We start from the raw sequence: 11,129 nt of genomic DNA, 5'->3' as shown, positions 1-11,129 counted from the left end.
CCAGAGCACCACGCTGGGATCACACTCTGTGAGCTGGGAAACAGCAGTTCCCTGTGCTGATCATCCTGTGCTCCAGGGCTGGAGCTGTGGCCCATCCCCACTTGGTTTTTAGGTCACAGAAATTTATTAAATTCATTAATTCATTAAAGCCAAGCATTTGGCATTCCCTGAATTCCAGGGATCGTAGGGCAATGAGGACCAGCTCAACTCAACCCCATGGTCCCCTGGGTGTGGCACTAAGTGACCCTTGTCAGGCACAGAGGTGGGAATATCCATTAACAAAAATATTCCACATCCCTGAAAATGCTGCCACGGCTCCATCCCATCCCCTGCCTGTCCCTGCTTCCTGTATTCAAATGGAATCCAAACACATCATTAGGAAAACCAACACAAACCCTCACGCTTGTGAAAGATCAGTAACCACATTCTGGTTTATTGACTGCAGTCAAGTTTTATTATGCCTCAAATAATTAAATACTGCAACCATGACATTAAAAATACAGGCCAATTTACCAAAATAATTGTATTCTGAAGATTATGTACATATTATACATTTTACAGTCTCATGTAAACTTTTTTTTTTTATACATAAGGTAAATCTGATTTATGGTAACTAGAAAACCCAAAATACTCACTGACAAAAATCTTCCTATGAAACATAAGCACTGGATCTGGGACAATTAGGAAAATTGCAAAGAATGGGAACCAACTATAAAACATAATATAATCAAGTTAGTAGAAAAATGAATTAAATTACATTCATATAAAAAATTGAACTAAAAACATTGCTATGCATCATTATAAAAAACCAAAAAGGGGAAAACCCCCACTCCCTCTCCCTTTATATATTAACACAGCCTTTGATGGGGAGCTCCCCTGTGCCTCATTTCCAGCAATGGGGCATAGCCTGGGAAACCCAGATTCCCATTCTCCTTTACCATATATTAAATAACTAGTGTCTGTACCAATACAAATATTGTATAATTCATGCACTGGGATTATGTTCAGAGTAGCCCACACCAAGGCACAATTTTTGTGTCATTCCCCCCACCCCCCCTCAGGTTTCAGCATGCAGTGCTGGAGATGTTTGCTGGCCTAAACAACTTCTGTGGGCTCTGGCTCGAGTCTGAGTCTCACCCTGGGGCACACAGAAATCCTTCCAGCAGGTATTTTTTAATAAATAAGGAAAAGAAGGTAAAGGCCTCAGTTGAACATCCTGCACCAACTGTGTCAGCTCAGCTACCACACCCTCCAGGAAAAATGGCACTGAGGCAACATCATTGTGGTTCTGGTCAAATATTCTAGGTATTAACCAGGACAAGGAAATTGCTGCTGCTGTAAATCTCCATCCCTGTGACAGCTGTAGTGTTTTGATTTGGCATAATGGAGCTCCAAGTCTAAATTGGTTTTTAGCTCCCAGCTCCTCTCAGCACAGCCCCATTTGCATGAGCAGCCAGGTACTGCTGTAACTGAAGTACCTGGGAATGCTCGTTAAAATAAATGCATAATTGAACCGTATCTAAACAGCTGCCAAAATTAACAGCTGGTAACTTGGCTGCATTCTGAAGGCTTGTAAAATTTGCATATTTTATAACTGTTCTGCACCTAGAAAAGGCCTGGTCCTGCAAGGAGCTCGGCCCGTGCTTGTCTTTGAGGTTACAAGGAATAGCCAGCCCTTGGTCAGAATAAATCCATGGAAGACAACGAACTGGAGTGACTGAAGTCAACTGGATTTAGGCACTAGGAATATTCCTTCAGTGTTGAGTGTACCTGACAGGACACCAAACATTCTGTCAGACCTGGACAAGGTGAAAGTGGATCCAAAATGGCCTCTCTAAGCCGTGCCCAGAGTTACAAAAAATTCAACCTAGAGGATGTCTGTTTATGTACAGCCTGGATAGAAAAGAAATCCTAATCTAGAGTATCAAAATACTGGATTCATATAAACACAGGAGAGCATCTAATAGAAAAGTAAAAAGTGGAAAACACAAGTTTTGGTTGCTTTTTTTGGAAATTAAATACCCTAAAAAAAGTTGGTTTGTAAAAAAAAAAAAAAAACAAAAACTACAACAGGAATTTGTGTACTGGCAAAGGAAAAATGAAGGGGGGACTACATCTCCCCTCGTCTGCGAGTTTTTGCTGCAACAGCTCTGCCTTCCTCCTCCTCCTCCTCCTCTTCCTCCTCATAATTTTCTTCATGAATTTCTTTCTGGTTGTTGTCTTCTTGCATTTCTTGCTCTTGGTCTGTCCCTCTGTTATTCTTTTCATCTGCCTGATTGGGGAAAACAAAACAAACTTACACACAGATTCAGTGCCAGTTCCCTTACAGCTTGTTTTAGGGCAATGAAATGATTTTCAGCTGGAGTTGTGAGAGCTGATGGGCAGAAACAGAAAAAAAAGATTTTCCAAGGCCTCCAGGGAGCAAGAACTGACATGGAGATGGAAGGGTGAGCAAAAGGAAGCTGGGACAGCATGAAGTGTTGAGGTCTATGATCCAAAGCAATCTAGAACCATTACTATGTCACATCCCTGTGCCAGGATCAGTTGTGCTCAGGGTTTGATCCTGTCCTGAGCCCTAGGCTTGCACAGGACTCACATTTTCCTTGTTTTCCCCATAGGGCTCCTCAGCATTGTGCTCCAGCTCTCGCTTCTTCTCTTCAGTCAGATCTTCCTGCACCTACAAGGCACAAGAGATGTTCTGTGTGGTTTAATTGCCTTTTAAAGAGTGGCCTGTGGCATAACAGGGCACATTTTCACAGTGATGTTTTTTACAGAATGAAGATTCTAAAGAGGGGAGAAGAGAGCATGGAGAGGTTAAAGGAGGATAAAAAGAACCATAACCACCCAACAATCAGAAAAGTCACTTCTGAGCATCTAACTTTTAAATACAATGCTCACAATGTCTTCAGTGCTTCCTTGGAGAGAGCAGGTCATGCTGAATCTGTGTCCCTGATGCTCAGCTTTTGGATCTCTCATTCCTTCCTGTTCTGTCAGCACTATCCCTCAATTCCATGCCCCTATTCCCATGTTACGTGCAAATTTGAAAGAGAAATGTTTTGAAGTAAACTTGATTTCCTTTTGTAAAGTGCTGCTGTGCTTATCTGCTTCGAGCAGTGCCCTGTGAGCTGGGCCAGAGGCATCCATCACACCAGGATCACTTTGGGAAAGATCTGAACAGCACTGGGTAATATTTGAGTCAACCTACTAAAGAAACTGATCCCCATTACAGCATCTCACGTCTCTCTTAATTGCTCACTCAATCCCTGCTGCCTCTTTCCTACTTCCAGTAAGCACAGTGGGCACATCCTTTATGAGATGTGGATAAATTGTTTCCTGTAAGCCAAAGAGCAGCTGCCAAAGGCCAGCTCTGCCCAGTTCCCAGTGGCCTGGTTGGATGGAAGCAGCACTGTTTTGCACTGGTGAATGCTAAGTGCATCCCAGCTAATCCAAAGTGTTCCCCATGAGGGAGCAACAGCAGCCAGTTCCAGGGCTTTTATTGAAAGGGATTTTGTGGGAAGCAGAAACAGGGATTGATCAGGTACTACTGAGGGGCTGTGGGGTGGATCAGGCTGGTGCCTGCACAATGAGCATGACATGAAGGAGAAAGTCCCTTCCCTCCCTCTCTCCTCCAGCTCAATGTTCTGTCAGCTTCCTGAGCAACCCCACGAATTGCAGCTCGGATTGCTCAGGAGGAGCACAGATAAATCAAAGTCAGAGCTAAAGAGTAAGTAAGTGGCCAAGGAAGCAGTTTGCTCAGAACTGCAGTGTGTGATTAGAGATTAATGAGGTTTTCTGTGACCTTGAGGTTTCCAGGAAATTTTCCTTGTGTTGTGAAAGGCTTAATCTTTTCAATTATTGCACAATTAATGCTGTGTGGCATGGAAGACTAATGGATTGCAGCACAGGAGCATGAGTAACCCAGAGTGTATCCAGAAGGGGACAGTAGAGTAATGGCAAAGACTTCCCAGGTTTGTTAAAGTCAGACAAAGTGATTTGGGTTCATCCTGCAGTTCTAAAAGATACCAAGGTTGAGTGTTAATGGAGCTGTGCTCTGCTACCTGAGCCTACACCTGCCCTAGGTCTGTGTTCTTACCTCCTCTTCTCCCTCTTCCTGGTATTGCTCATCCACATTATCCTCCTGCTGGTCAGGATTTCCTGCCATCTGCACAAAGATCACATAAAAATTCAGTTCTATGAGCTTGCCTAATAACCAGAGGGCTAAAGACTAAAGCTTCTTGTTCTGGAACTAAAACTCTCTGTAAAGCTGAAGTAACAATAATGGCAGGAGAAGTTTGAGTGCATTCATTAGCAGTAGTGAGAGCCCAGCTCTGTGATTTAAAATTGCCCTCAATTAAAGAATAGCAGGATGAATATGAGAAAAATCACTTCACAGAATAAAGCAAGATTTTCCATACTAAGCAGGGAGACAATGGAATATTCACACCATTAAAGAGCAATACCATAAAAATACAGACTCTCTCTGCCTGGAGGAGTTTACAGCTCCAACACAGTTGAAATGTGCAGCTTTAACCTCTTGAAGGGGCCCTAGAGGTGCCTCCTTTGCCTTTACCCACCACCAAGTGCTCTTCCATTCCTGGATGTCCTTGTTTCTGACCCATTTCCTTGTGCTTTTCATTTTCATCAGGGAGGTTTTCTTCTCTCTCTTGCCCAGCTTCTTCAAATTCATCTTCTCCCTGATTATTGGGGTCATCAGCAGGATTCACATCTTCCATGGCTGCCTTCTGTAATTTACAGAAGTGAGTGTTAAATACTTTTAGCTCGTGGTCCAACTGCACTTCCCTTGAAGGAGCAGCAGCATGAGCTGTCAGAGCCAGCTCCATCCCCACTGGCACCAGCTGGAATCCCTGCAGGATGAGGGGTCACTGAGGTACCTCAGCAGTGAGCAGGGACAGAGGTGCAGGCACCTGTCTGCTAAAACCACAGTGAATCTGAGCACTTCTGTCAGAGGCTGCTGAACAACTCATGTTTAGTGACTATCTGACAGTGCCTGATAAGGCCATGTGAACAAAGATAAGACTTTAATGCTCACATCTCCAAATGGGATCCTTCAGTATCAGCCTGTCCTGCTCTATTGACCTTGGCTGTGTCTACAAGAAAAGAGAACACTCACTTTTCATCTTTGCCATGCAGAAAAGGAGCATTTTCTGTCTGCTTATCATTCAGTAAAAGCAGCTTTATATCTTTATAGCCAACAAGTCAAAGATCACTTAGAAATACTCACGGTGCACCTTAAATTGCTGAAGGGGAGGGGAGTAAGGAAGATGCACCTGATGTTCACAGCACCAGGTAAGCTGGGCTTTGGGGGAAGGCTCAGGGTGATTCTCCTGCCCCAGATCTCTGTGCAGTCGATATGAGGGCTCAGTTCAGTGCTGACCTACTTCCTCCTTCAAAACCTCACACCTCTGCACTGACTCCAGCTGGTTACAGTGACTCTTGAGTTGGCCTTTAATTAACGACAGCATGAAAAATACCATCCCCTCTCATTTTTCCTGGCCACTGCTGGTATTTTTTGAAGTCAAATGTACCTGTAAGTCCCAGCTCAGACCAAATCCTTTATTCCACTGAAAGCACAGATCAAAGTGATGCCATGAAGATTTTTTGCCTTTTCTTTTATACCCTTGTTATAACTTTTTTTCAACTTCTGTATTCTTAGTGCTTTTTGCCTGCATTCTTGGACTTGTTTGTTCAGCTGAGAGACTCAACATTTTAGAAGCTTCGTAGCCAGGGATCAGTGTGCCCCATACCCCAAGGTCCTCTCCAGAACACATTCCATAAACTAAGATAGAGCCATCCAGGGGAAGGTTCCTTGGGGAGGGGGGGCTCACTTGAGCCTCTCATTGGGGAATCTTTGATAGATCTGCTAATTAGTGACACCTATAATGTTACATCAGATCTTCTGGGGTGTGCATTGCTGTGTGCATTTCGGTGCATTCCACCTGGACGTGGTGCACCTAAAGATCCTTAAAATAAATACCAAAGTAAAATCCCTTTTCCCTTCTAACTGTGTCTGACTCTTGATTTTAAGACCAGAAAGGGGCATCAAAAGGAATGTAGAAATAGGCACCTTGCTTCCAACACGGAAGCTTTTTCCTTTTATTTCTTCCCAAATGAGTAAGGACACCTTTAAATAGATCTTAGATGTTGTTTCCAACTGTCAAGCCTGTCTTTCTAGCAGACCTCTGCTTATCTCATTTCTCTAAGGTGCAATTATGTCAGACAAGACCTGTGGATTCTCACTTCAGTAACACTGCAACCCTTAGCATCTTAATTCATACTCACTGATTCATCAGCCTGCTGATTTTCTGCCTGATGTTGTGCTTCTTGCTGTTCATTTGCATTATTCTGATCATCATCTTCACCTTCATCCTGGTGCTGGTTGTCATGTTCATAAGCTGAGGAATTTTTTAGGTGATTATTGTATGACAGCAGTTTAGAGTTATCCTTTTAAGAGTCTCCTATAGTCAAGGTTCCACACATGCTTTTAGCAGTGGGCAGCCTCTACCTAAACAGATCATGCTCACAGAATTGATTTACTCCTAATAGGAAACAGAAATTCAAAGATCAGGCCAGGCTGGATGGGGCATTGAACAGCCAGGGCTAGTGGAAGGTAGGCCCTGTCCATGGCAGGGGTGCGGAATGAGATGAGTCCCTTCCAACCCAAACCATTCCATGATTCTGTAATTTAAAGAGATCAAACAGACCCATACACAGAGCCAGCAACATAACCAAGATCCACAGAGCCCTGTAATAACAGCTCAGTCAAAAGGACACTTTTCAGGAATGTGGATATGATCTTTTTTAATTCCTCTATTTCAGTCAGTCAGTTCAACCACGGTTATTTGAGCTTCTGGTTTTAAATTGCGAGTTTATGTTTCACTTGAATCCAATCTGGATATGAAATGAATATTAAAGTCTCCCATGCAAGGCAGTACACAGGGAGCCTGAGCATGGCAGAGACAGAACTTCTCTCTTACCTCCTTCCTCTTCCTGAATCCCTTGCTCTTCCTCCCCTTGTACAATGTCCTGGTCCATGTTATCATAACGAGCCTGTTGGCTGAGAACATTAAACACCAAACATCATTTCAGCTTCAGAAGTGTGTTTTCTGCTCCAGTAAACAAACCCCCCACCTGCAGCTCTGCCTCTCTCAGCACCTGCCAGAGCAGGCCCCAGTTTCATGCTCTATTATCTGGTATTTTCTCACATCACCTTTCCTGAAATACGCTTGACAGAACAGAGCCTTTCCTGTGCTGTTACAGTGACTTTGTGCTTGTGTGTCTGTGTGTGGAGTCTGCAGTCCTGATGGATACAGGTCAGGCAAAGAGTGAAGTCAGGACTCTGAATTTTAGGGAACAAACTTCCAGCTCTTCAAGGAATTAGCCAACAGGACCCCCTGGAAATCTGCCCTCAGGAACAAGGGAGCAGAACAGAGCTGACAACATAAAAGCCAGAGCACGACAAACTCGGGAAGGAGAATTTAACCTGAGGCGGTTTTTGTAGAGTTTCTCCCCTTGCTCTGCCTGTCTCTGCAGCTGGAGCTCTCTCTCCTGGAGCTGCTGCTGCCTCAGGAGCTGCCCTCGCAGCCTCTGCTGGTGCAGGGATTCCTGGTGCTGCTGGAGCTGCTTGGCCTCCTCTGCTCTCTGGGCTCCAAGGTGCTGCTGCTCCAGCTGCTGCTCATAAGCTGCTTTCTGTCTCTTTGTTGGCGTTACCTGTCACAGAAATGTGTTAGTCACACATTAATCATCCTTTCAGTGATCACAAACAAGCACAGAGAAACCTGTCCCGAGGGAAAAAAATGCAGGTGCTCCATGCAATAGGCAAAATTACAGTGAAGTTATTTTTAAGTTTTCCTGTCCCTGCTTAAAGTTTAAATGTTTTTTTGAACACAGACTGGAAGTGTTGAGGTGTTTGTGGAGGACATGGGGAAGAAAGAGGAGATTGTAGGCTGAGGAAAGCCATGATTTTCCTATAAATAATAATAAAACCTCCCAACATATTACACAGTAAAAGGAGGTTTGATGGCTGATAAGACAGCAAGGGTTTCCATTGATTGAACTGGTAATCGCAGTGGGAGTTGCTTTTAGCCTTAAGTGAGACACTGCACATCTTTTTATACTCAGCAATAACTTAAACTAACTCCAGTTTCACAGCTTAACCCATTGCTGCTGTTCTGACCCTCTGCACCTCTCCACCTCTTCAGCAACAGCTTCTCATCCCACCAGAGTTACACAATTAATCTGCCAGGACAGAAAGTGTTTACAAAGCCTAAAGTGAGACCAGTGAAATACATTTTCCACTGCAGATCCAATCTAGAATGTAAATGCAGGATTTGCTGGCTTTATTTAGAGCTGCACTGTGATTTCCCCTGGCTATTTCAGTCATGTTTGTCTGGCAGTTAAAATTCCCTGTCAAGTGACAGTGAGCACTGAGCTGGCAGTGTGTTTGCAGGAGGCAGGTATCTCTGACAAGGAAACACTCTGCAATTTGCTGAGAGGCATCAAATTACCAAAGCAGGACAGTTCTCCATCCCAGCCTCCCTCTCACCTGCTGAGTTCTTCATCAGCTACCACGGGCCTCAGGTTTAAAGTGGGAGACAGGATTCAGTCTGCTGCTCTTTTTTTTTTTCCCCCATCTGTTGCTTTTTATCAGCAGAATTAATGTTCATTAAGATCTGGCCAGCACTGCAGTACAAGTGTGCTCAAGTTGAGCCTGAATCTTATTGCATCCAAGTGCTTTGAATCCCAAATTTTCTATAAATATGGCAGTAATTTTATCTTAAAACCAGAGAGTGCTCTGAATCCCAAACTTTCTATAAAAGATGGATTTTGCCTAGAAATAGGTGAGTGCAATACAAGGCCAGCAATGATAAGAGAAGCCTCCATTTAAACTGCAGATTTAATCAGTTAGAAAAGAGCTCTCTACCTCTGACTGCAAGTGATCACCCAACATGTTGGTTTCTTCTTCCTTTTGTTCCTGCTTTTTCCATTCATGCTCTTCTGGGGCTTGGTCCTGCTCCTCCTCCAGGTGCTCAGGCTGCCCTGCCTGCTCCATTTCTTCCTCTTCGAGCTCCTTTTTGCGTTCTTCTTCCATCTGCTCTGCCCGCTGCTCCTCATCCTCTCCAGCTTCCTGCTGCTCCTGGATGTTCAGCTCCTTGGCATTGTGGCCCTCAGGAGCCCTTCCCTGCACGTGGAAAGGCTCAGCCCTGTCCTGTTCCTGGGTATTTATTTCTTCTCTCTCCCTTGGCTTCTCATTCTGCAAAACAGACACAGAATTATGTGTGTACAACACATTATGGATTTCAGTTTCAAGAGAGCCAAGGACAGGCTTGGATCCTTTATCCCAGCCTGGAGCTGTTGTCAGGAGGGCCAAATGCCTGCTTTGGAATGAGCTACTCCTGCCAAACAGTGTCATTACCTGGTCTGTGACTCTGCACAGCTACACAGGGTGTTGTACAGTTACATCACAGAGTATAAGCCTCGTTTTGTCTGAAGAGGAACAAAAACTCTTACAATTCTACAAAGCAAATCTTGTATTTTTAGAGACACAGTTTAGTGCTGGCTTTGGCAGAACTGGTTCACAGCTGGACTCGAAGATCTTAAAGTTCTTTTCCAACCTAAATGATTCTGTGATTTTTATTTCCTGTAGGTTCTGCTGGCCAAGAATTCTTGTAAAACAAAATCACAACTGGTTTTTCTTAACTCCTAGATTACACATTTTCTGCTTGAACATTAGTGTGCCAATTTTAAATACACCGACTTCAATGTGCCACTGGAACCTTATAAAAATTTCTTCAGAATTTGTTAAAGCTTTCTGGAACACTTGAGATAGCTAAAATTTTAGATTTCTTATTCAAAAAACTTAGATTTTGGGCAACTTCTTAAAACAGCTGACATAAAGACACTTAAAACTGGCTTAGTCATGTGAAAAAAAGTTAATTATGAATAGATCTTCCTACTACTCAACAATTAAACCATTCCTCACCACTTTCCTCCAAACTGACAAAGGTGCACAGTCAAACACACACTCCTGAGACATTCAGCACCTTCTGTGAGTAAGAACCATGTCTGGGGTGTCTGTAGCCTTTTACCTCCTGCTGCTGCTCGGCCCCAGCTCCGTGGTGCTCCGGGAGGTGGCTGTGTGGGGATGGGCCCCGTGCCTCGGGCTGCTCATTCCCTCCTTCCAACTTCTCTGGCTGTTGGAAACTTGGGATTTTTTTGAGCGTGTCCTTCAGCTGTTTGTATTCCTCCACCTGAGTCTAAAGCCAACAGGTTAATTACAGTGTGTCCAAATTCATTTCTCAATCGCCTTGGAGTGAAGTTGCTGGCAGGACACGTGGTAGAAAACTTGACATTCCAGGGAGGAGAAGGGAGCTTTTAAAATATAATTTTTTTTTTTCTCCACTGATCCATCGGGATCTTTTCAAAGTGCACATGCATACAAAGTGTATTAAAAACATCTCTGTGGGACAAAGAAGAGGAGTTGTTTTATTCATGCCAAGCAGGAGAAGTGTCAGAAGGGGATGATGCAGCTTTCCTGGCAGACTAAAGCAAAGGAAGTCGAGAGCACAACTTCTCCTTTGCTGGTGGGAAGAAGTGCAGCTCTTTCAGAAACAGAAGTTTTAAAGTACATCTACATGTTGTGAAAATGCCAAGTGCTCAACATTTAGACAGGTGTTAGACAAGACAACAGCCACCATACGGAACTGAGGCAAAGAAAGTCACAGTGGAGAAGAGCAAGGGGAAAAAAAGAAGGGAAAAAAAGAAAAATAGAAGGAAAATGTAAATTTCTAAAGTCTTCCTGAAATGCAACAGTAAAATGTTGTCATTTGATTTGCTGTTTAACTTTCTACAAGATCAGGATCAAGAAGCTTTGCAGAAAATCCAGTAGCGTTGGTACCCCAATCCCTGGCTCTGCAGCAGGAAGATTTCCAATTAAAGTGGACTTTTTGGGATGGGCAGGGGGTATGAAAGGTGCCCCACGAGAGGGTTTCTGGGCTGCTCCAGTGGACAGGTGGATTGGTGTGTTTAAGAACCTCCACGAGCCTGCGGCATCCCTGAAAACAGAATGGCCTAAATGGAAAGCAGAGTGCACAGTGATCACTCCTGTCTTT

At 43.9% G+C, this 11,129-nt stretch overlaps 1 protein-coding gene across 3 annotated transcripts in view; it reads right to left on the bottom strand.

Annotated features, from left to right (window-relative positions):
* Window positions 1-413: 413 nt before the first annotated feature.
* Window positions 414-11,129, bottom strand: part of GOLIM4 (golgi integral membrane protein 4) — a 30,226-nt gene continuing 19,510 nt past the window's right edge. For 2 of the 3 annotated variants that reach the window (XM_042042025.1, XM_042042027.1), the window contains 9 exons: window positions 10,107-10,274; window positions 8,942-9,271; window positions 7,502-7,728; window positions 6,996-7,075; window positions 6,301-6,413; window positions 4,575-4,742; window positions 4,094-4,162; window positions 2,597-2,677; window positions 414-2,272 (listed from right to left, as the gene is read on the bottom strand). In XM_042042025.1, coding sequence (XP_041897959.1) covers window positions 2,111-2,272; window positions 2,597-2,677; window positions 4,094-4,162; window positions 4,575-4,742; window positions 6,301-6,413; window positions 6,996-7,075; window positions 7,502-7,728; window positions 8,942-9,271; window positions 10,107-10,274 — 1,398 coding nt within the window. In that variant the 3' untranslated portion in view covers window positions 414-2,110. The remainder of the gene's footprint in view (window positions 2,273-2,596; window positions 2,678-4,093; window positions 4,163-4,574; window positions 4,743-6,300; window positions 6,414-6,995; window positions 7,076-7,501; window positions 7,729-8,941; window positions 9,272-10,106; window positions 10,275-11,129) is intronic. The other variant, XM_042042028.1, reaches the window with a different exon arrangement.

This window comes from Corvus kubaryi, unplaced genomic scaffold, assembly GCF_017639235.1.
Source record: "Corvus kubaryi isolate FWS band 111438036 unplaced genomic scaffold, C.kubaryi_AGA036_p1.0 37397, whole genome shotgun sequence".
Lineage (NCBI taxonomy): Eukaryota > Metazoa > Chordata > Aves > Passeriformes > Corvidae > Corvus > Corvus kubaryi.
The sequence above is the reverse complement of the archived record's forward strand: the minus strand, read 5'-3'. Positions and strand labels throughout refer to the sequence as shown.